The sequence below is a fragment of the Diadema antillarum genome, unplaced genomic scaffold (genome assembly GCF_040938485.1).
Source record: "Diadema antillarum isolate AM-2024a unplaced genomic scaffold, OU_Dant_1.0 seq00000523_RagTag, whole genome shotgun sequence".
Taxonomy (NCBI): domain Eukaryota; kingdom Metazoa; phylum Echinodermata; class Echinoidea; order Diadematoida; family Diadematidae; genus Diadema; species Diadema antillarum.
In genome coordinates, this window is record NW_027271475.1 from 1,880,803 (window position 1) to 1,906,221 (window position 25,419).

The 25,419-nt window shown below is 39.4% G+C and overlaps 2 protein-coding genes across 2 annotated transcripts; both read right to left on the reverse strand.

The window, feature by feature from the left end:
* LOC139734314 (probable U3 small nucleolar RNA-associated protein 11) lies at window positions 1-9,922 on the reverse strand. The gene is made up of 8 exons (XM_071645107.1): window positions 9,863-9,922; window positions 8,078-8,139; window positions 5,152-5,254; window positions 3,139-3,252; window positions 2,361-2,460; window positions 1,683-1,840; window positions 884-994; window positions 1-189 (listed from the first exon to the last, which is right to left on the reverse strand). The coding sequence occupies exons 1-8, from the start codon at window positions 9,920-9,922 to the stop codon at window positions 106-108; spliced, it is 792 nt and encodes a 263-aa protein (XP_071501208.1). The 3' UTR covers window positions 1-105.
* Window positions 9,923-16,949: 7,027 nt separating this feature from the next.
* On the reverse strand, window positions 16,950-22,015 carry LOC139734315 (GPN-loop GTPase 2-like). Its single transcript, XM_071645108.1, has 5 exons — window positions 21,552-22,015; window positions 21,052-21,208; window positions 20,602-20,762; window positions 19,905-20,035; window positions 16,950-18,611 (listed from the first exon to the last, which is right to left on the reverse strand). The coding sequence occupies exons 1-5, from the start codon at window positions 21,939-21,941 to the stop codon at window positions 18,527-18,529; spliced, it is 924 nt and encodes a 307-aa protein (XP_071501209.1). The 5' UTR covers window positions 21,942-22,015; the 3' UTR covers window positions 16,950-18,526.
* Window positions 22,016-25,419: the final 3,404 nt, after the last annotated feature.

The window sequence follows — 25,419 nt, forward strand, 5'->3', positions numbered from 1 at the left end:
AATGCTGTCAACAAGTCCTTCCTGCTGAATTCAAGCAAGTGTCCATATGACTATGATGTCTAAATGTTCATCAAAAGGAAAAACAAAAAATCCCTCTGAGCTGTGTCATCTCTTCCGCTGGGAGTGGAATTTGTAGACAGGTGCTGATTCTGGTGTCTCCTCTTTGATAAGTTCCTTGCGAGCTTTTTCCTGCGAAGGAAAACAAAAAAATCAATATCGAATACCATATACTCTCCGAATGGCTTTTAAAAAGAAATCAATAATGGTTATACACAACATGCAAACTTAACACAGCTGCGTGAGAGTGATAAGTAGAGAGAATTTCTACTTTGTGATAAGTAGACAGAATTTTCACTCTGTTCTGACATTTAATATCAGGTTTATGTGGCTTATAACGCTCTACACTTCTCTGAACATTTACAGTATGATTTTGAACAAGCTCCTGCAAAAGTAAAGTATGAACAATTTTCATAGTGTGTGAAGTAAGGAGGTTAACTGAACATTGCATCAATCACACCGCCATATGTGCAGTAGACTTTATTCCATGTAAAAATTTAAACAATGAGCTGCAACATTCAAAGGATGCTACTCGATAAACACAGTCATCATTACTCATATTTCTGATTCTCCTGATCTCTTGGTTATATTTCTTCATATTCAATTTGTTTGTGTTTTTCCCTCCTCCTTGCATGACGTTGTCATAGACAACACGCAATTGACCACTCAGCACCAGATATTATATAATCCACAGTGAAACACTAATCTCCTGACTCAAAAAAATAAGTAAAGAAACTACCTTATGCAGAATTTTGCCATTACCGATACTAGGTTTCCCAGTAAGTGCAGCTCCAGTTTTAAGGACAATCATACAAAACTAGCTCACCTTGCTGTGTTTCTTGGCAGCCATCTTGTCGGCGATGATTCTGAGTTGCTTCTCCCTCTCGATCCTCTGGCCCAACTCCTGGTACTGCTTACTCTTCTCTCGGCCAAGGACCTGAAACAACAAAGCCAGATCAAGTCGACAGTGAGCATGGTATACAGACAGGCAATAGGCAATGCTTCTATGAACAGATTAAATACTGACCTCCACACACCCATCTATCAGACAGTATATACCTGGTACTGTAAAACCACAAATCTTTGTGTGCATGAAATTTTCGTGAATTTTGCTGGGAGCCAAGAATCACCCACGTAAATTGCACATAAAAAGTTAATTCAATGCCAGACAATTTGCAAAAAGTTTGTGGTTTTACTTGTACAGTCCTCCTCATTGCACCATATCCCATCCCATCATTGATGTAAAGAAGACTCTAATGCACTGAGACAAAAAGATTCCCCATTTAGAATTTCCATTCAATAGCTTCTTCTCTTTCTTTGTCTTTTACAACTGAGATATCGTTTGCATTTTTATAAAAAATCACATAACCAAATATTCTATTTTCAGATATCATATAGAAAACTAGAGAGGTTTCTTGTAACCATCTGTAAATTTTACTACTACACAAAGGAACACTACCAATCTTGGTTATTTTTTTTTTATTTCTCTGACAAAACCAAAGGCCCTATGTGAATAGGCAATCATAATTGCTGTAAGTATTCCTACACATATCCTCATGAAAAAGATGAGGTGCTGCAACGCTCTTTACTGCTGGCACTAGGGCATCTTCTGGCCAGAAAATTACCTGGAAACTGCCTGATGAGCTCGGCCCCTCCCCCGTGCTGCCCGCCATGGCCGCTATCATGGCAGGGTCGGACAGCATGCTGGTGGTGGGGCGATTGTGGGTGCGGTGCAGGAGGGCTGGATGGGTGTCCAGGCGTTTGGCGAGGTCGATGTCTGTAGCTGCCAGTTGGAGGCAAAGGAGATGACATACATGTACATTCATAAATGACTATGAAATGGCTGAGATGCTATCACGAGTAAACAGAGAGAGAAAAACAAAGATTGTAGTACAAAATTCAGCCTTTTCCTTGAACATGCTTTTAATATGACATTATGAAGGGAATATAATAACAACTTGGATGGGAGGAATGAGAAAGAATTGCTTTCAATCTTTCAAAGGGCTATCCCCATCCCCCCTCCCAATAAAATAAATAAAAAACCAATAACAAAAACATTGACTCTATTCTGAAAGAGGCTTGCGTCTAAAAAAGGAACTTCAGCATCATGGATAATGAAATTACCTTAAACATCTCAATAGCTTTAAACAATTATGATTGACCAGAGTTGACATTCAAAGTCATTGCATGCATTTTTCTCTTCCACTAAAAGATTGATTGAATGATGAGTGTCCAAACTGTACGTCTTGGTATGAAAATCCGAAAAGGAGGAAATGTTCACATATATTGGCTAAACTGCCTACCTTCTTTTCCAGAGTCCAGAAAAAATATGTGCTTGTTGCGTGGCTTGGCTTCAGCTTCTCCTCCCAACATATGTAGACCGGATTTCAACTTCTCGATTTTCTGAGGAAAAAATAAGAATGAGATTAAAAATATCAAACAGACGTACTGTCAGGAGGAAAATAGGTTGTTGGGCACAGCAGAAGCATTGGATGATCCTCATTCAATTTATGATACAGAGCAACTTTCACATCTGTTTGGTCCTTCTCTGCTAATGAAGACAACGTGTTTGATAGTCAACTCACAGAATAAGAAAGAAATGAAGGTTGTCATCCACTTTCAAATATCTGTAACAACTTGACATACAAGGAGATCAGGATCATCAGAAATCATATTTTCACCAAGAAGGCATCTAATGATGATGATAATAATAACAATAATAATAATAATAATAATAATAATAATAATAATAATAGCAAATTCTCATATATAGCACATTTCAGACTTGAAAAGAATTTCAGTGTGCTTTACAAACAAATCATACCATAATACAAAACATAACAAAAATTACAATTTACCAAATACAATATATTAGGCCCTACTCTAAAATAACAATTTCTTCACGTACATAAAGGGTCAGAGTTGCCAATACATCTGACATAATTACATTTAAGTTCAAATTCAACAAACATATACTACAATAGAAGGTGCTCATATTCAAACTTATAAATGAGCTAAGTCTGTGACACCATAGTAAGAAGTGAGTGAACCTTCCCGCATCACAAAGTACTGCCTTCTTACCTTTGACTCGATGTTAAGCTTATGGTTGACATATCTCAGGTCTTGCGTTTCCATCATCTTCATCTGCTCCTCTGTCACTGCTGATGCTTTCCTCCGCTTTGTGTGAACACCATCCTTGGAAACACACAAGGAGAGTAAAGTTCAGTCACCTTCATGTCACACTTACAGAAATATCAAACACATCTTTCAGAGGGAACACATGCACAGAGTTAGTTTATAAATGCAACCTAGTTTGAACTGCTTTTCATACCTGCATCAGTGATGTCAACCTTATAAAAAGCATTGCAGCATTCTAAGGGCTGAAAAGGCATATTTTTGGTGAAAAAACATTGTGTATATACCTTTCCTGTGTTGTAATACAATTTTGGAAAGAGACAGAGTATGGTATTTTCTGTGAAACCAGCAAAGTTCGTTTTTTGTTTTGTTTTGTTTTGTTTTGCTTTTTTTTTTTGGGGGGGGGGGGACAGATCAATTACTGCAGTAGTCAGCAAAAGTAGCAGTTGGCATCTCTATGACATGTAATGTATTGTGATTGACAAAAATAATGATTTAGTTCAATGAATCATTTGCAGTGATAACTGTTTGGTGACATCTATGGCTTAACCCTAACCAGGCCGAGCTTTTTTGGGTGTTCTGTGGCCGCAGAGGGGTTGATTCAACCCCCCCCCCCCCCCCCCCCCGAGATCTCGGCCGTCACTAGCGCAATCACCATGAAAATTGGCACATACATTACCTGTGGCGTAATCTACCAAACTATACAAAAAGAAATGGAAATTTTTGTCATAATGATTAATTATGCTAATATGCGTAAAATCATACTTTTTGCTCTAAATCAGAAATTAAAGCTCCTAGAATCCTAATTTTTGGTGATAACATTCTTTGTAGCATTCCTAACAATGTGCTTGAAAAAAAATCTGGTATCAAAATCAATTTCTTATATATTTCATTGTTTTATTAATTTCTTATGTATTTCATTGTTTTTCGACTTTTGTTTTATCATTTTTTTTCGCAAAACTTATGACAAAACCTATTTCAAGCATAATTATGCTAAAATCAATTAGTTTCAGCCTATGAAAGTGAAAATAATCATATCTTTATGAATAAGAAGAGAAAACTCCATTTGCATAGACTTTATACACAAAATCACGTTTTTGAGCCATTTTCGGTCTGACAGGCATGTATAAAAGGTAATGCAGCGTCGTAACGGTATGCGCGATTTTGGCGAAAATGGTGTCAAAAGATGCGCGAGACTTGAAAGTAAAAAGTCAGTGAACGGCGCGGTCAAAAAATTTCGCGCGGTGCCGTAGTCGCGAAAAATGTCGAGGGGGGGGTGATTCAACCCCCCCCCCCCCCCCCCCCCGGCCTTTTTAGGGTTAAGGGGAATAAAAATTCAGAAAGTATAAATTTTATGCCTCTGTCATCCAACAAAGACAGAGGGATGACAAGCACACAAATGTAATGACCCAAAAAGAAAATTGTAGTATTGCCAATACAATAATTCCCTTTCCCACAAACTTTTGTGACCAAAGAAATTATGCCCTGTACATCATGATATTGAAACTTAACGGTGGCAAGTGATCAATTACACTGATTACAATTACACCTTTACACATTGCTGGTTGCTGGATCAACAAATTGTGCCTTACTCCTACACAAATGTCAAAGCAGCATGCTAATGCAGGTTGCCAAACACAACAGACAAAACTTCACGGTATGACTCTAAATTCAGAGATGCCAGTTAGAATTAAAGAGAGGGCCTGAAATACCACGACATAAAAATACTTTGTACATGAAAAAGCCTGAACTTTGAGACTGTCAGGACTCGAATTCAGGCTTTCGCCTAAACACTAGCATCCCTGTATAAATTGGTTCGATACTTGTTTCGGTTATTTCTTTTATGATATATGTGCACAAAATACACATTGTACATCCATTCATGAACAGATCAATACAATTAATGTTTAAGAGATGAAAAAAATAATAAACTACTGTCTTAGATACAAGTGTACCTACCACCATTTGTGAGCTGATCATCTTGTAGTAGAATTCATCTGGATTTTTGTTCAGAGCCTTCCGTTTCAGCACTTTCAGAGCATCCTGCTTGCGGTGATAGTCCCTGGAATATGAGCGGAGTTTGCTTTTTAACTGTAAACTATTACAGCCATTTTAATTCCGAGAAATTCAGTACAGTTTACTTTATACTTTGGAGGAATCCTTTTCTTTGTTTTTGTCTTTTGACTTGGTACAATCAGTAGTTCACAGTTGGAGAGATGAATTGTATGAATGAAGTCATAGCACATGTTCATATTAAACAGCAACACAGCAACTGATTTTGAAGAAAGTGTCTGGTGCTCCGTGAAGGACAACAATGAAGAGTTATTGTTTGGTTGCATTTACAGAAGTCCAAATAGCCTTGAAACGAATAATATAGCGTTGTTACAACTCTTTCGAGAAGTTGAGAATTCTCAGTACAAGAATTTGCTTATCGTGGGTGATTTTAACCTGCCAAATATCGATTGGGAGATCCCTGCTGTACAGGGAACAGGTGCTAATGACTTTGCAAATGCATTTGTTCAAGTTATTCAGGATCTATTTCTGTTGCAGTTAGTAAATGAGCCTACTCGATTAAGAGATGGGCAGAGGTCAAACATCTTGGATCTTGTTTTTACTAACCAAGAAGATATGGTGGAATCTTTACACACATCTTCCCCAGTGGGCAAGAGCGATCATTTAGTTCTTGAATTTGAACTCTATTTGCCAGGTTGCTACTTATCTACTGAGAAACCTGAACGTTATGCATTTTTCAGAGGAAATTATGATGGTATGAGGAAATATGTGTGTGTCAATGAACCTTTTGATGTGTTGGATACAGAAGGAGATATTAACTCTGCAAATGATGTTTTTGTGAATGTACTTGGAATGCTTACTGATAAGTTCGTACCGAAAGTCAAACCAAGAGTGAAGGAGAAACCTCTATGGTTGAATAGTTCTGTTAAGCAAGCAATTGTTAAAAAACATAAAGCTTGGAATCGTTATCAAAAGACAAGAAGTCAGAAAGACAGAGATTGCTACAGAAAAGCTAGAAATGAAGTAACTAGAGTGGTATCTGGAGCAAAAAGGGATTTTGAATGCAAACTGATATCTGAATTGAGTTGTAACCCCAAAAGTTTTTGGAGGTATGTGCAAAGCAAAACCAAATTCAAGCCCTGTTTAAGTTCTCTGGAGAAACCAGATGGAGGTATAGCAGTAAGTGATGCAGAAAAGGCAGAAACACTGAACAACTTTTTTGCCTCTGTTTTTACACATGAAGACTTATCAAATGTTCCAGTTCTGGATACTAGAATTCATGATGTACAGTTAGATACAGTCATTTTTACAGAACAAGTTGTGAAAGATGTTATATTGAAACTGGATCAAACTAAATCCCCCGGTCCAGATAATGTGCAGAATCGTATATTGAAAGAAATTGTAGATTGCGTCTCGAAACCACTTGCAGACTTATTTACTATGTCAATGTCAAAAGGTGAACTTCCAAAGGCATGGAAGAATGCTAATGTTTCTCCAATTTACAAGCAAGGAGATAAGAAGAAACCAAATAATTATCGGCCGGTGAGTTTGACTAGTAATATTTGTAAGTTAATGGAAACCATTGTCAGAGATAAGATTGTACAACACATGGACTCAAATCTGTTATTTACAGAGGAGCAATATGGTTTTAGGAAAGGAAGAAGCTGTGGTGCACAGTTATTATCTGTATCAGAAACATGGACTAAAGTATTAGACAATGGTGGAAACGTTGATTGCATATATTTAGATTATAGTAAGGCGTTTGACAGTGTACCTCACGAACGACTGATTAGGAAAGTAGAAACGTATGGGATCACTGGGAATCTCTTGAAGTGGATTAAGTCTTTTTTAAGTGAAAGATCACAACGTGTGGTGGTCAATTAGACCTTTGAGTTATGAAGCAAGACTTGAACATTTGAAATTGCCTTCATTGGCATACAGACGGCATAGAGTCGATATGATACAGATTTTTAAGATTGTGAATGGGATTGATGATATGAAGTCCTCAGATTTTTTTGAGTTTTCAGTTGGAGGAAGGACGCGTGGTCATAAGTTTAAGATGATGAAGAAACATGTAAAGTCCAAAGTGAGACAGTGCTCTTTTTCTCAAAGAGTTATTAGTGAGTGGAATAAGTTGCCATCATTTGTAATCGACAGCCCATCCGTGAATAGTTTCAAGTCTAACCTAGAGAGGTTTTGGAGTCAAGACAAGAACAAATACAACCCCGATGGGATATTTTTTTGTCCATGTTACACTGCACAGCGCCTAACCAAAAGTTATTAATGTCATGTAATGACGACACCGAGGGGCAAATAAGTTCAGTATAACTTAACGCCCACATCCAAGGTATGTTATCCAAGGTATGTTATAATGCCAGGAAAAATCTTGAATCATCTTACATGGCAGGACTTCCAATGTGAAATTTTATCTTGAGGCACAGGCATACCTACGTGACATGAAACAACATTGCTTTTGTTGCTTAACTTCACTGCACTATAACTGCACATGGTACTAGTAATTGTTTGGCACACATAGAACTAGTATGAAAAATTGACAGACACACAATGTAGCACTATATACCAAAATCAACTCTTTGCATGATTGCATCCATAAAGAACTCCATGAAAACGTGTACAGGGGTAACTGAGATTATCAGTCATTTTTGTTTCTCCACTGCCATATGAGTGATGATGGCAGAAAATACTTGTTACCAGTACACAGAATCATTTGTAAACAACATTTAATTTCTTCAAAACAACATAATGGTAGAAGTATTAACAACTAATGAAAAAAAAAAAATAAGGGTCTCGACAAAACAAGCAATATTAGCACCAAACAAAAAGCAAACATATCAATCATATCCCATCTTACTTTGCACGAAGTCTGTAGTCCTTCCTCTTCTCAAGCAATCCAAGTCTTGCACGACTTGCTGGCTACAAGGAGAGAACATAATTTAGTGAAGGCTGCATTTGACTGACAGGGACATTGCAAAAACAAGGTTAAATTAAAAGAATGGATTTATGGCTAATTTAACTGTGAAACGGAGTACTGGAAAACAAAAAATTTTCATGAACATTTCAATTTTGCGAATATTGAAGGAGCCAAGATTTGCAAAATCAAAATGCATGTGGAAGTTCTTGTACACTACTGTTAAAGTAAGATATTTTCCTGACATGGAATTTTTGTGAATAGGAGCCAATGGCCTGTTTAGTGGCATGAAATTTTCGCAAAATGTCACTTGGCACTCAACGTATGTAGTGTAGACAAGAACTTTTGTGTGCATTTTAATTATGCTAATCTTGGCTCTTGCAGAATTAAAATGTACATGAACATTTTACATTTTACAATATAGAGGAACTAACCCTGTTTGCAGCAGGGTGCCTATTTCTGGCAGGGGCACTTTCATTTTAGCAATAAAACAACTAATGTATATCATGTGTGTTTATTAGTCCCACTTTAGAACACAAGCAGGAGTTAATCCTGTTATGTGAAGTGACATCTGATTAGGCCTTTTCATCAATGAATAAAATGGGCCCTGCCACAAATCGGCACTCTGTACAAACCTGCCGCCAACATATCAGGGCTGGGTTGTTTACTCTAGAATTCATGCATTAAATAATGCCAGTGGCAAATTTGCCAAAATTTCATGCCATGAATATTTCTGTCATGATGAGCCTATCCTACCACATGCAGCATCAAGTCTGAACATAAACTGAAAAATCCATCTGTCCAGAGGAGTTTTATGTCATCTTTTGACTTTTTATGCCAGTTGAAGACTTTAACTCATTCGTAAGGCATTTTTCAACAACAAAAAGCAGAAAGACCAACCACTATGCACATGTGCAGTGTGGTTTGATACCCAGTGATGCATAATTAAAGCACAGATAAAACTAATTCCCATACTTTCACATGTTTCTTACACAACTTCACAACGTGACACAAGTGACACAAAATATATAATTCAATGAGGAAGGTACAGGCTACAGCACAGAACAGGTGGTGTGGTGGTGCCATCATTGGCAGTGTAGCTAGACCTCTCAATTCCAGATGAGATGATTAAATGCTATACCAACATATCATAATAATTAGTAGATTTCTAGACCTTCTACTAGATTTAGGCTCTCAGTATCAGCACTGATCATTTAAATTAAACTATCAAACTCTCTTCGCAGCTTGACATAATATTTCAAAAATGAAAATTTCAATAAATGAATGGTCTTATCATCATTGTAACGGTTAATCATAAAAAAAGCACAGCCACGCTGCCCACGTGCACAGGTTTAACGTTACTCGAGTTGAAGTATTTATTATCAAGAATATACCGGCTACGTACCGGTAAATTACATTGACCATGTTGACATTATGATTATGGCAAGCTGAGGAGGAAGAAGTAAATTTCTACTAGATCTACCCCTAGAACTACTAACCCCGGCGCGGGGCGCTGTATGTAACATAGTATGGGGTCGCTGCTGCGGTTAGTCTACACCATACATGTATGTGACCTGATATGACCACCATCATGCACCACTGTACCAGTGCAAGGTTGGTACAAAACGGTAAATTAAACGTGTGGGACTACGATTAGCAGAATAGTTTTCCAATCACGAATAAAACGTCTGCATTTGCTTGCTGCTCAAACAAAATAACGTAACTCACCTGCGATCTCTCCCGATGGCTCTTCTGAGCCGATTTTTGTGCTTTCCGGTAAGATGACATGGCTATTACTAATTTCTGGTAAATTCAGAAGACATACATTCGTCTTTGATGCCTTTCGCACGCGACATGCAATGATGGCGCGCGCATGGCAAAAGATATTTACGAAATAGCGCAACAATTACAACAACACGCGACACACGCGCTACGCGTCCGTCGCTGTACGTAAACAAGGTGTAAAGACGGAGTAATCTCGGCATAAGAAACCTCGCCCACCATTATAAACATTCCCTGCGCCCCCCCGGGCGTTTGCATAACGCAAACATGTAAAAGCAATCTGTACTGCAGACGTGATGAGAACATTCTTCACAGATTAAGAGTAGGAAGCTGTTTACTGAATGAAACATTGTTTAAATTAGGAAAACATATTGATGGTAAATGTTCTCAGTGCGGTACATTAGAAACGGTGCAACATTTCCTCTTAGAATGTCCGGGTTATAAAGAATACAGAAATCAGTTGCAAAGTTATCTAGGAGTAAGTAATCTTACTATAGGTAATATATTGAATCATCCTCAACAAAAATATATCATATGTTTTGTTAGATGCACTGGTAAATATTGGATATTATAGTTTGTATTGATATGTTAACACTAGTTGATTATGGAATAGCATACATAATGATAAAAGTGCCCGGTGTGTATGCCTCAAAACCAAAATCTGTTTCAGGTTGACAGCAATTTGTTTTAATTAACCACAAAAATAAAGTTATTTATGCTAATACAAAGAAATAAAATATTTGCCGGGAGCTGTTGCGCAGCAAGGACACAGAATAAAGAGCGCCATCAAACGACTTCAACCAGCAGTGACGACGTGACACACACGAACCAGGACTCGACAAGCCAACCCATACACCCACCACCCCCAGCCTCAGCCCAGTCAGTTAGCCACTGTACAAGTACAGCTGCAAACGCACCGTACAGAGTGGCGTAAATAGTCAAGTCTGACTGAAAAACGCCAATAAACTCAACAACAACAACAACAACAACAACCCCGGGCTCACAAATTTCTTGTGGCTGAATGCTCTACGTCTATGGATAGCTCATAATGATACATTGTCCTCGTCACAAGGAAGATTCTACTTCTGAGTAATTGAGTTTAGTTCTTGTTTTCAATTTTGTTATGTTTTTTGGTGTTGCGTGTGTCTGTCACGAAGTTATGATTCAATGTAGATTTCAATGAATATATGAAGACAACGGCGTAAATCCGTCCTGAGGAGTGGGGGGGATGGTAACCATCACCACGATTACAAGCCCACTGGACCGGCGCAGCCTTGGGGGGGGGGGGGGGGGGGGGGGGGGGGGGGGGAGAAGCTTGGTGCCCCCCCCCCCCCCCCCCACACACACACACTTTATACAGGGATCGGATGTCCCACTCTTTTACATGAAATATAATGTGGGAGGAAAGTGGCAGCAAAAATATGAAGACTTTTTGTTCTTGTTGCCTTTTTTTTTTTTTTTTTTGCTTATCAGATGACTTTCGGTGGAAAATCAGACCTTAAAAGTATGAAAACATTTTTTTTTTTAAATATATGTGAGAGGGAGCGGAACGACCGAACGGGGAGAGGGTGTGTATGGGGGTGGTAGCCTTCTCCTACACGAGGAAGATTTTGCATTTTCAGCCCTGAAATTCAGCGATCTGGTGCACACTTTTGGTGAAAATTTTGTTTTCTTTTCTTTAAAAAAACAATAAGAAAATGAAATATTCACAATATATTATTGAATGACTAAATCGTGGTATTTCAGCTCTTGCTCCGCATGTGCGACATCACTGTGAAATTTTGACATTTTACAGTCCAAAGACTGCCGTTTGTCGCTGTATTTTTTTCGCTTTGGTAATTAAGGGGGACACACCGGGCGCAGCTGCCGGCAATTTCTGGCAGCAACATCAGGAGAATGGCATAACGATTAAATGCGAGCGAGCGAAGCGAGTGAGCTTGAAAATTTTGATATTTTACAGTCCCCAAAACTGTCCTTTGTGGCTGTATTTTTTCGCTTTGGAAATTAAGGAGGGCGCAAGGGGCGAAAATTACTGGCAATTACTGGCAGCAACATCAGGAGAATGGCATAATGAGTAAATGCGAGCGAGCGAAGCGAGTGAGCTTAAAATTTTTGACATTTTACAGTCCCTCAAACTGTCGTTTGTGGCTGTTTTTTTTTTTTTTTTTTTTTGCTTTGGAAATTAAGGGGGCGCACAGGGCGAAAACTACTGGCAATTACTCGCAGCAGCATCAGGAGATGGCATAATAAATGAATGCGAGCGAGCGAAGCGAGCGAGCTTCAAAATTTTGACATTTTACAGTCCAAAGACTGCCGTTTGTCGCTGTATTTTTTTTTTTTTCGCCTTGGAAATTAAGGGGGACGCACCGGGCGCAAACTGGTGGCAATTACTGGCAGCAGCATCAGGAGATGGCATAATAATTGAATGCGAGCGAGCGAAGCGAGCGAGCTTCAAAATTTTGACATTTTACAGTCCAAAAACTGCCGTTTGTAGCTATATTTTTCGCTTTGGAAACTAAGGGGGACGCACCGGGCGAAAACTGCTGGCAATTACTGGCAACAAGATCAGGAGAATGGAATAATGATTAATTGCAAGCGAGCGAAGCGAGCGAGCTTCAAAATGTTGACATTTTACAGTCCCAAAACTGCCGTTTGTAGGCATATTTTCGCTTTGGAAATTAAGGGGGGCGCACCGGGTGAAAACTGCTGGCAATTACTGGCAGCAAAATCAATAGAATGGAATAATGATCAAATGCGAGCGAGCGAAGCGAGCGAGCTTCAAAATTTTGACATTTTACAGTCCAAAGACTGCCGTTTGTCGCTGTATTTTTTTTTTTTCGCTTTGGAAATTAAGGGGGGCACACCGGGCGCAACTGCCGGCAATTACTGGCAGCAACATCAGGAGAATGGCATAATGATTAAATGCGAGCGAGCGAAGCGAGTGAGCTTGAAAATTTTGATATTTTACAGTCCCCAAAACTGTCCTTTGTGGCTGTATTTTTTCGCTTTGGAAATTAAGGAGGGCGCAAGGGGCGAAAATTACTGGCAATTACTGGCAGCAACATCAGGAGAATGGCATAATGAGTAAATGCGAGCGAGCGAAGCGAGTGAGCTTAAAATTTTTGACATTTTACAGTCCCTCAAACTGTCGTTTGTGGCTGTTTTTTTTTTTTTTGCTTTGGAAATTAAGGGGGCGCACAGGGCGAAAACTACTGGCAATTACTCGCAGCAGCATCAGGAGATGGCATAATAAATGAATGCGAGCGAGCGAAGCGAGCGAGCTTCAAAATTTTGACATTTTACAGTCCAAAGACTGCCGTTTGTCGCTGTATTTTTTTTTTTTTTTCGCCTTGGAAATTAAGGGGGACGCACCGGGCGCAAACTGGTGGCAATTACTGGCAGCAGCATCAGGAGATGGCATAATAATTGAATGCGAGCGAGCGAAGCGAGCGAGCTTCAAAATTTTGACATTTTACAGTCCAAAAACTGCCGTTTGTAGCTATATTTTTCGCTTTGGAAACTAAGGGGGACGCACCGGGCGAAAACTGCTGGCAATTACTGGCAACAAGATCAGGAGAATGGAATAATGATTAATTGCAAGCGAGCGAAGCGAGCGAGCTTCAAAATGTTGACATTTTACAGTCCCAAAAACTGCCGTTTGTAGGCATATTTTCGCTTTGGAAATTAAGGGGGGCGCACCGGGTGAAAACTGCTGGCAATTACTGGCAGCAAAATCAATAGAATGGAATAATGATCAAATGCGAGCGAGCGAAGCGAGCGAGCTTCAAAATTTTGACATTTTACAGTCCAAAGACTGCCGTTTGTCGCTGTATTTTTTTTTTCGCTTTGGAAATTAAGGGGGGCACACCGGGCGCAACTGCCGGCAATTACTGGCAGCAACATCAGGAGAATGGCATAATGATTAAATGCGAGCGAGCGAAGCGAGTGAGCTTGAAAATTTTGATATTTTACAGTCCCAAAAACTGTCCTTTGTGGCTGTATATATATATATATATATATATATTTGCTTTGGAAATTAAGGGGGGCGCATCGGGCGAAAACTGCTGGCAATTACTGGCAGCAACATCAGGAGAATGGCATAATGATTAAATGCGAGGGAGCGAAGCGAGTGAGCTTAAAAATTTTGACATTTTACAGTCCCAAAACTGTCGTTTGTGGCTGTTTTTTTTTTTTTTTTCGCTTTGGAAATTAAGGGGGCGCACCGGGCGCACCTGCTGTCAGTCAGTGGCAGCAACATTAGGAGAACGGCATAGCGGTTAAATGCGAGCAAGCGGAGCGAGCGAGCTTTAAAATTTTGACATTTTACACTCAAAAAACTGCCGTTTGTAGCTATATTTTTCGCTTTCGTTTGTCCCACTTTTATGGGGGAACCATCCCCCCTCCCCCCCATCGACGCCTCTGCATATGAGGGTGCTTTTGTTAAGCGAAAGATCTGCTACACACCCTTTGATAAATTAGGGAAATATACGTCAATGTCAAAAGTGTGCAAAGTTTATCGAAAGGGATCCTGTATAGCGGAGCTTTTGCATGTTTATGATTGCAATGCAACGATCTGGTGCATAGTTCTGGCGATACTTGGACAATTTTCCATTTAGAAAGTTCGAGATTTGTCCTCATCTCGGGAATTGCTTGGGGGATAAATGATTTGTCTGCCTAAACACTTCCGTAGGGGTGGGGCAAATGCCCCTTTGCCCCCCCCCCCCCCCCCATAGATTCGACGCCAATGATCTTTCCTGGGTATGCCCATAGATGTATCCTGACTGAGTCATCAGTCACTGTCGTTTCTCAGGAATGATTCACGAAATGGAGGGGGTTCAATTATGGCGATATAGTTTTTGTTATTGTTTTTTTTTTTTTGTTTCTTTTCGTACATATTTTGCAGATGGTCCCCAGTTACTCGCGTCATAGCATGTTTACATGTAGGCCTATACTATTTGACGTTGTCAACGTCTGAGCCATACCTTACAGTGTATGTCGATTTTACTTTCTTCGCGAGCGAGCGAAGCGAGCGAGCGCTTGAGAAAATTATACATTTTCCTACAAGATAGAATACTGTTCAGCTCTGTTACCTGTCTGAAGGCCGGCATACAAACGTCATGCAATATGCCAAAATTGATACAATCACATTTCTGCTTCCTCAATTTTTTTCCTCAAAATTCAGGGGGGATGATTGTACAGGCCATCCCCCCCTCCTCCATTTCAGGGGGGATATATCCCCCCCATCCCCCCCGGGATTTACGCCCATGTATGAAGAGTTTGAAGAATATGAAGTTCATATTTGCCAAATGGAGATACTTGCGATTAAAGGTCAAGAAAAATAGAGAGAATAATAAGACAATTTCGCTTCTTTTGACCATAACTTAAAAAATGTGCCTTTATATGTAAATATGTCATTTAAAAGGTATTATTTTGTACTTTACGACAGAGACTGTACTTCAAAAACTGCAAAAATGGACTTATCGGTTTTTGCGAACAAACTCTTCATATGTCTATCATATTGTATTTCCATGTGCCATGCATTGGTTAAAGAAATGATAGATACAGAGTAAGAATGCAAAAATATACTTTACTTTTTTTTCTCTTCGGGATGATACATAGGCCTATCATATCTAGGGCTAACAGAAGAATACATTTTCTGTACTTTGCATTACAACTTTTGCTTACTTACTGATATATATTATATTAGTCATGTGTAATGGCTGAACTATTTCCACTTACACATGGTCTCTCAAGTGACTAAATGGTAAGACGACATGATAGTGGGAGTATTGAAATGTTCAAATATGAAAATGTATCTTTCCCCATCAAGTAATGTTTAACCACCTGGCTGCATGTGTGAATGAGGGGTGCTGATTCTCGTCTTAAAAATAACTTCCATTATTGTATCATTTATGGCATGACAAACAATACAAGAACAATAATGGAAGTGTACAGAAACAGCTAGAGGCAGATTCAGCATACTGTAAATACACATTTTCATACAAGCAGTAAAATTAAATCATTATATAAACATGATTCAGGGAGACCAGAGGAAAAACAGACATTGAAGACAAAGACTGCACAATCAGACACAGGTACCGGTGTATGTTTGACATAATTATCGATTGCCCTGCCCAAATGGAATCATTGCATATGTAAATGTATTGAAGCAGATGTTGAGCTATGATGTGCATTGGTATGTGGTCTATCAGCTAGGTATGGGCTACCGGTACATTGTATTCAGTTTCTTGTACTGATATCAACAGTTGTGATTTGTACATACATTGTAATACATTTGTGTTTTGAGTTCAATCTGTCCAATTGGATTAATCAGAGTGTATGTGTATGTTGATTCATATCCATGTCATCCATTTAAAAATCAAAAATTCTTCTAATTGGTATGCTTGCTAGGTACACTACATGTGACATCAAGTTCAATAGACAACTTTTCACACAGACACTTACACAAAGTACAATTCTTCCATGCACTTTTCATAACATATTTCACTGTTTTTATTTTTTCAAATCCTTTTACACATACTCAGTAGTCCAATCCACATTTCACCTGAATCATACAGGTAAAAAGAGGTATTATAAACTTATGGTTATCCTCCAGGTCCAGCCACACTCTAAAAGGGGCATTCCACACGATTTTCATAATTTCACATCATGTAGTACATAAATCGCCAGCTCCATGTATAGATTTGTGGAATTTATTGTGGTCCTTGAGCAGAGAAACCAATACTCTAAAGATCTAAAACAAATTACACTGATCAGTGTTGATGACATAGGAGCGTCACATATTTCAGAAATGTAGTAGTGTAATTCCATTACAATACTGCTTGCTAGGTTCACCTGTGTAGAATCTGTATGCATGCCTTCTTTTGTTCTGCTTCCTTGAGCCGCAAGTCATGCATTCTTATGATGAGGCTGCCATGTCATCATCCTTGTTCATTGCAATTTGTTATAAATTTTGAAAACACTTTTATTCCTTATCCTAATCACTATAAAATCTGAAACTCTGTACCAAGTATATCTAATTCATTGTTGTTCAAATGTAAAAATCTGAAAATCATCCGGATGTCTCCTTTAAAGAAAGTGATGATTATGCATGTGTGTGAACAAAGCTAGAACACATCAAGAGCAACAATGAAAATGTGCTTCTGCTGAACTACTGAAACCTCAAAGTAGACCCATGTATCTTTTCCTAAGAATGCATGAAACACAAGGATTATCAAGATATTTGCAGGCACAAGAAAATCCTTTACTCTCCTTCTCCCCAATACCAGCTGCAAACACTGATAATTTGCACTTTGTGCAAATTCAATCTAAGTCTTCTTTCTCTTTTGAAGATGATTGAGGTCATAATTCCTGTGAAGTGTCTGCCAAACAATAATAAAGAGACGAAAAATTATTCTTTTTTGCTTTGGTTTTGGTTTTGTTTTTGTTTTTGTTCTGTTTTTTTACATTGGCAATGGGATCAAAGCGAAGAAGTGCAACAGAAAAACAAATGACGGCATCAAATCTGCAGTCTTTCAATATACACATCTATGGAAAAACTTGGCAAGATTGTAGAATGACACATTCACTGATGCACAACAGACAATTATGAACAGGCACCTATACTTTCCTGTGGTTTGCTAGTTGGCTCCTAAGTTTGCATTGCTCTCATCATTCACCTGTCATGAACATCAATAAGGCCTACCATCAGACAGATGCTTATTATCATTATTATTATTATTATTATTATTTATTCGGCATTTGCAAAACAATACAAGTGATAACAGAGAAACAAAATAAACAAACATAACACAAGAAAACAAAGTGTCGGGCTTTCCCTGTTGAGCTTCCCTAAGGAGCCGGTCTGCCTTACTGCCACAATACACTGGCTTACCAATGTATTAAATTCTACAGATATTTCTCCACTAAAGGGTGTAGGTACACAGAGGTGTGGATATCATGTGTGTATTTATAATGAGTTGATGTACGTATGCATTGTGCGCACTGTTCCTCTTGATAGGAGTGTCAAGATAAGAATGCGTTTCTACACCTGGCGTGAATCATCCTATTAACCCATTGAGGACTGACTGATTTTGCTATAAAACACATTTCCCATAGACACTTAGCGAGTACACTCGGGACTCATCCTCAACGGGCTAACACCCTTCTCTGCAAGTCTTATCTCCATAAAAATTGTGTGAAACTGATGGCTTCCTTTCTGTGAGGAGAGGTTGACATGGAAAAAAATCTCCAGGCACAAATGCATTAAGATCTACTAATACCAGACATCGTTTGGATTCAAATATTGGAAGGAATACTCCTGTCCACCCTCTCTGTCATCATCATGAAGAATCCATCACAATGCAATCCTCTCAAGCATTCCTGGAATGCCCTTGGAGCACAAGAAAGCAAATATGCTCAGAATATTTGCCACTTGCTGCAGTTCGATGCACAGTATAAAGTATCAATGGACATTTTAATTCCGTTGAGACATTACTGCCGACGTCACATTATGGTTCTTTGCATTTCAGTCAAGTTGCTCTCGATTGCAGCACAGTTCCAAACAAGCGCATGCACAATTCTGAACAAGTACATCCGCTCAATATGCTGTCACGTATCCATCTGATCTTGACTTGTTCTTGGGGCTGCGCTTGCTGCAGGTTTCTCCATGTACTTCTCCTGAACACTGGCAGTCCTGTTGTATCATACCTGTTAAGGAAAATTCTCTTCACTCTGGGATTCAGATTAAATGTACTACAAACTTGCATACACAATTGAACAAGAAATACAAATTGACACAGCAAAAAGAGATTTAATATTTGTTGTCTCAAGATCATGTCACTTATCAAGTCTGGTACATGCCAATTTTTTTTTTTTCTCTCAATTTGATAGATTTATGTTTCTGTAAAAATCACAACATTGACTTTAAAAATGGGTCAATGCATCATAATGTCACCTTTTGACACCCTTCTCCACACTGTTTGAAAGGTGAAATTTGAGTAATCTGGTAATGATACAATATGAAAATACAGTCAACCTCACATAAGTCGAATCTATTTGGACTGAAGAAATAGCTTTGACTTAGAGAAAATTTGACTTATGAGGGATTAAATTCAATAGCATAAAAAGCTTGGGGACTTGAAAAGACCTTCGACTTATGCGAGGTCAACTTAAGCAAGGTTGACTGTAATTGAAAATGCTGAAAACCCCTGCAACTTATGTGTAGGTGTACACAATACATCTTCCCTCCCCCAGATTATAGCTATTATACCTAAACTGTTGTACGTGACTGGAATACCAGTGACTAAAGTCCAACACACACTACACAATCTGACCACCTGCACCACCAGTTGCGCGACTCAACAACACCACACACTATGTGATCAGACCACATAACATGCACACTTTACTTGTATCATAGCAAGATGTCAGTACTTTTCCTCTTGTGTGTGATTGGCTGAAAGTTCCCACACCGATCTTGAAAATTTGAAATTTGAAATCTTCAAGACTGGCATTGCAACCCAGCAGCAGGACTGGAAAATGGCAAGGCTGGTGACATCACACTTCTGGTTCCTAAGTCTTACAACCTGCATATATCATGGAAAAGTTGTGCTGTGTGAGGTGGCCGTAAAATGAACTAGAATAATAAATGCCAAATCTGGTAACAGACAATGAAACTTTCAGTATCACTACCAATAACAGCTCTAAAAATATAATAAAATAGCAGAATTAATACCTATCCGCTCCGAGTCTCCAGGTTTTCCAAAATTTTGTTCTGCAGAAAATCTTGCACTGAGTCTGACCTTTAATGAATATCACAAAAGGGGGTGCAAGGGTTCTAAGCTCTCCTGGATACCTGGCCCGTTTTGGTTCTGGTTTTCGTGACCACTGGAAACAGAATTCATTACTCTGGAGATGAGGAAAAGAGGAGAGATTCCAGATATCTACAGCAACACACATGCAACAAGCCGCTTCATACAAAGGATACTTGAAGAACTCAAAGTCGGCTCCCACTGCACACGACATCAGCGTCTGCAAGTTACGCTCCTCCAGATCCCCAAAGACATACCCATTGGCCTTGTCGATGGTCTTCACAACGTGCAGGACACTCTCCTTGTCCTGTTTGGGAGACAAAAATAACAAATACACGTGTACAAACGTAAAAACAAAATTATGAAGAAACAGCAGGATTAACTGAGCTGGAAATTGCAATCGTGCGTATCTCCACTATCATAACACATTGATGGAATGGTGTACAGTACACTTTCATCATTCATGCACACCCAATAGCAAGATGAGTTCCTTTCTTATGATTTGGCATACAGCTGTAATGGAATCTAATTGGTAAACTACACAAAGTTGAAGCTATCTGCTATGTTACAATTACGAAAACTAATGATTATGATAATAATAATAATAATAGTAATAGTAGTAGTAGTAGTAGTAGTAGTAGCAGTTATAATAATAATAATAATAATAATAAAGATAATAATAATGATAACAATAATAATAACAATACAATGATGATTATAATGATATTGATATTAATAATAATAATCATCATCATCCTCAAATACTTAAAAAAATGCACTCACCTTGGCAACAATCTACCCATCCTTCCATCTACACTTCCAACACACACACACCAAGCTAACCAAGACAGCATGTCCCTCTGTAAAACCAACCTGTATGTTGAGAGTTAGGAAGGAGACCAGACTGTAGTCCTCCACCACACCTATGAGGGCTTCATTCAGTTTCTTGAACCGCTTCAGGAACGGGTCCGCCTCCAGGTGGGACAGCAGGTAGCCCAGGTCCAGGACCTCTGTGTAAAAGTCCAAGTTGAAAGCTGCCACAACAGGAATGAAATGAAGCAAAACAAACGATAGATATCACTAACAATGGATCGGCAACCTGCAAGTGGTAGAGTAGAGATAATTTGCCAGATGAATTCTGGTCTCAGATATTAAATGCGAGATCAACTGAAATTCATTCATGACTTATTCATTCATATTTATAATCAAATCAATAAATTAATTTTGTATTTCTCATGTGGAATTGACAGATAGGAACAGGATATTTTCTTATGTGGCAGCAGTGAAGGACCCAACAACAATGCATTCCAACATGTGTCTCACCTAGTCTGCCATATTGCTCGACCAGGTCTATCTTGGACAGGACGTTGACGTGAGGAAGCTCCAACTGCAGCATGGTTGAGAGGGAGGTGAAGAGGACACTGATGAACTTGGCTGGGTCGCTGCAGTAGTGTGAGTCCACGAGATGGACTGAGACCAGCTGAGTGAGAAAAAGTTCAAACAAAAAAGAGGATATGTCCAATTACACACTCTGTTCTGTTCTGTTTTTTTTAAATGTTCATTACCAACACGCCATTAGACAAAAATCAATGAAGAAAGATGAAATTGATATCATAGTCACAGGCGACTCCTGTTATATACTTATAATAAGTCGAAGTCCTCAGGACCAGCAGTTTTCTTTTGTTATATATGACAAAATTTTGTTATGGGCTAACATCTAACTGTTAAATGTATATAAAGGTATAAAGATAATTTGGGGATGCGAAATTGTACTCACAAAATTTCATTATAACTGTGTTTGTTATAACAAGAGCGCCCTTTACCTTGAATTGCCACTTCTGGAGTTGTGTTACAATGTTCCTGACTGAGTTGTGGTGCGTATACAGCTCCACCTGGCCTGGGCAGTCAAACAGGAGGTAGTGGTCTTTGAGGGCATCCAGCTGGCTCTTGAGCCAGTCCAGGTTCTTCTCCAGGTACTCCATGCAGTAGACCAGGCCCCCGTTTGGTCCCAGTCTCAGCTTCTCCATGACGTCCGCTAGAGTGACGAGGTCCGAGATATCGACACTGGCCTGGTACGGGAGGAAGTCGTTGGCCGGGTCCAGGTTCACTATTGCCACCTTCCGTCCCGTCTGCGACAGAAACTCCTTCATCCCCGTGCAGTAAGTGGTCTTGCCCGAGCCAGGTGGACCTATTACTAGCTGGGCAAATGCCATCTTGATTTTATTCTTTTTTTTTTTTCTAGTGACTTATTCCTGCAGCTGAAGAGAATGATCATTAAAAGAAAAGAAAGCCGGGAATAGCAATATCATCATATACACTCCGATGAAGTCATAATCATCACAAGTTACTACTATCCCGATGGAATACCATTTTCTTTGCTCAATTTTCCAAGTGCTAATAATACACTGTAAATAATATTCATTTCTGGCTAGTTTTTCTGTTTACCTATGTTTACTATCTCACATCCTTACAACAACTGTACAGTATAATAACATTATTCCCCCCCCCCCGCCCCCCCCCCCCCCCCCCCCCCCCCCCCCCCCCCGAGCCTTATTCAAGGATGGCTGCACAGGATGAAGAATGGACTTGTAAGATGAACGAGGTTTGTTTTAACTGATTATGATTTCAAAAGATGTTTGAAGCGTTATTTAAGCCTAATGTTGTGTAATGATACACAAAGTAATCACTACCCCCTCCCATTCTACATTGATGACTGGATATACACTACCAGTTCACCTCCGCCAGTCAATGACCCCTACCAATACTCTCCACCTCATCCAGTGAGTCATCGACATTTATCATCCCTTGAGTACTTCTAGCCCCATCTAATTTACGACCAGGCTACGCCAAACCTAAACATCCTGCCGTTCCCCCATTGATTACTTAGAATTGTTGTTAAATCCAAATCCAAGAATACTACCTCCTTTATAAAACTAGTCCCGCCTTTGTTCCTATAACAACCAAAGTTTTGCCCAATTAAAACCCCTCTTTAACATTAAGACTCCACCCCCATTCACCCATTCATAGTGTGTTACAACCCACAGCTCTAATGGTTACAACAGTGTAACCAGTGACCAATGTGTAATCCTCGTGACTGAATGTATGAAGTGAATTACAAGTTGAATAACAAGCAGAGAAGAGGACTTGGATTCTGACGCTCTAAGAGAGAGGATCGCTCTGAAACGCCTCTCAAATAAAGTGCACATGGAAACTTAACTGAACTGTGTCGCCACTCATTTCTACTGTGTGTACCTCTCAAAATTATCAACCGATCCCAAGTAGCTAAACATCCGCTACACAACACTAAAATCAATCCAAAAACGAAAAGTCTCGAAATTTGACACAGATGAAACTGCACTTTTTTTTTCCTGACTGCTATTGAACATACAACGTAATTTGGATCAATACCATTATAAATGTATATGAGTTTAGGATGTTAAGAGTATGAATGATACATTCGACAATTCTTTTTGAGAGCGCCTCTGAAAGAAAGAGGTTGAACTTCTTCTTCTTCGTATGTACTATTAAATTACTGTCCAACACCGTGGGGGCCAACCGGACAGGAAGGTGTTTGTTGAAGAGTTCTTACTTAGAAGTTGGATTAGAAGGTTGAAATCTTGACGGATCTCAATTCGCAAACTATTCGAAGAATAGGAATACCCTACTCAGCTATGATCAACTGTGCCCATGCCTGGCAATCAATACTTTTTGCTTGCATGGCCCTGACACAACTCCCACGAAATTTAGTACAACTGTGCACGAAAGACTACATGTGGGACTGAGGATCCACTCGTCCTTTGATCGAAATTCCCTAACGAAAAGAAAACAACTGTCTGAAATACAAACTAAATAGTCTAGACATAATGCCGCAACGCATTCATTGCCTTTACTAATGATGGACATCTAAAGATCATTTTATAACATAAATTAGTAAAGAGAGTAGAAATATCTTTGACTTTTACCAGTGCCAAGGTGGAACGGCCGTGCAGCAAATAGGTCTTACGCCCTCTTTGTCTTATAGTAGGAGCACCCCTGTGGGGAATAGCGGGGCGTACCATACACCCGCTATGGCCACAGAAAGAGTTCTGTGGCTATGGCTATAGCGGGGAGGGGCGCGTGTTTTTTTAGACGGCACAGATTGGGGAAACTAAAAATCTATCGGGGACCCTATCCCTAAACCTAACCCTAATCCTAATCCTAACCCTAACCATCAAACCCTAACCCTAACCCTAACCCTAACCCCAACCCTAACCCTAACCCTAACCCTAACCATAACCATAACCAAAAACCCTAACCCAACGTTTTTCCCATAGGTTTAACACGCGCCATGCCCCAATCTGTGCCGTCTTAAAAAAAAACGCTAGCGGGGGCACATCGCAAACCCGCTATGGCTTCCCATATACCCCTTATGGGAGCCTACCCATATATAAGGGGGCACATTTTCTAGCATCGCCAGTTGGTGCTCAGGATTTCAGAAAGACTAGTGATATACATTGATACGGATAAGATTATAACCAGTGCCAACTCAACTTTATACAAGACAGAGGAAGGACAATACCACGGAAAGAGGTAACTACTCATTGTGGATGTGCGGTTTATTTACCGGGACTCCACGTCCACAACAGTCTCAATTGGCGATTGTGTGTATGCAGGGCTCACGCACAGAACTCAAAGAGTTCTGTGGGCTCACGCCGGTGGGCAGCTGCTGCTGAGCTCATACGGGTAGTTAGTAGTATCATAAACTGGGAGAAATGAGGTGTTTCATCTTCGGTAACCTGGAAAAAAAAAAAATGAGATATAGGTCTACCCTTTCATTCATCAAATTTTCGAGGGGGTTGCTCTGCTCAAACTCTGTCTAAGGGTTCGCAAAGCCAGACTACGGGTTCTTTTGACTGAAAAAAAAAAAAAAAAAATCACATTTATTTTCTGTACATCCGGAACCCAAACAAAATGATATAGTAACTGTTCCTTAATTCAGTGAGGAAAGCTTCTATCTTCCAACCAAACTGCAGTCTATAAAGGAATTCAAACTTAATATCTGCAGCTATTCAGTATTACCCCAAACCGCATATCTGATTTTTAACTATTTTTTCTTCATATATAATTTAGCAACTTTAGTACGACTTTGTGAAGCGGTGCACGGTTACTCCATTACATATACAGGTGTTACAGGTATTTACAAAATAAAACAAAATAAAAACTAAAACTAAAACACACAAACAGAAACATACACAACAAAACCAAAGGAAAAAAATCTTTATCGCTCTCTTATGTCCCTAAATCACTGTCGTGTCTGGCTCTGTGAAAGAATCATATGATATGAAGCTTTTAACAAAAAGACGCTAAATCCATCGAAAATGATGAATTGTGCACCTTTTGGAAGCAAGCTATTCACTATCATAATATGAGGCCTATACACACGTGCTATGCACGGTAATCGAAATGTGGAAAAAATCGATTACATAATTTTCTGCACAAAGTTAATCAGCTAGACTTCAAATAACGCGATTATCTTCTGCAAATCAAACATTATAGTGCAAATATAACATAAGTAGATCACAAAGATAAAATAAACCGGATACTTGAGGGGGGGGGGGGGAGGGGGAGGGGATGGAGTGAGAGATGATATGTGAGAGAGAGAGAGAGAGAGAGCAAGGGAGGGATAACTCCCGTGCAACTCAGTGACACAGG

Excerpts from the sequence above, each read along its gene's own strand:
- LOC139734315 (XM_071645108.1), bottom strand. The coding sequence starts at position 21,941 with ATGGCATTTGCCCAGCTAGTAATAGGTCCACCTGGCTCGGGCAAGACC. Across the intron at positions 21,209-21,551 it reads TCCAGAAGTGGCAATTCAAG|CTGGTCTCAGTCCATCTCGT; the intron begins GTAAAGGGCGCT and ends TTTCTCACTCAG. Across the intron at positions 20,763-21,051 it reads CGAGCAATATGGCAGACTAG|CTTTCAACTTGGACTTTTAC; the intron begins GTGAGACACATG and ends CTGTTGTGGCAG.
- LOC139734314 (XM_071645107.1), bottom strand. The coding sequence starts at position 9,922 with ATGTCATCTTACCGGAAAGCACAAAAATCGGCTCAGAAGAGCCATCGG. Across the intron at positions 2,461-3,138 it reads AGCTTAACATCGAGTCAAAG|AAAATCGAGAAGTTGAAATC; the intron begins GTAAGAAGGCAG and ends TTTTTTCCTCAG. Across the intron at positions 1,841-2,360 it reads TCTGGACTCTGGAAAAGAAG|CTACAGACATCGACCTCGCC; the intron begins GTAGGCAGTTTA and ends TCCAACTGGCAG.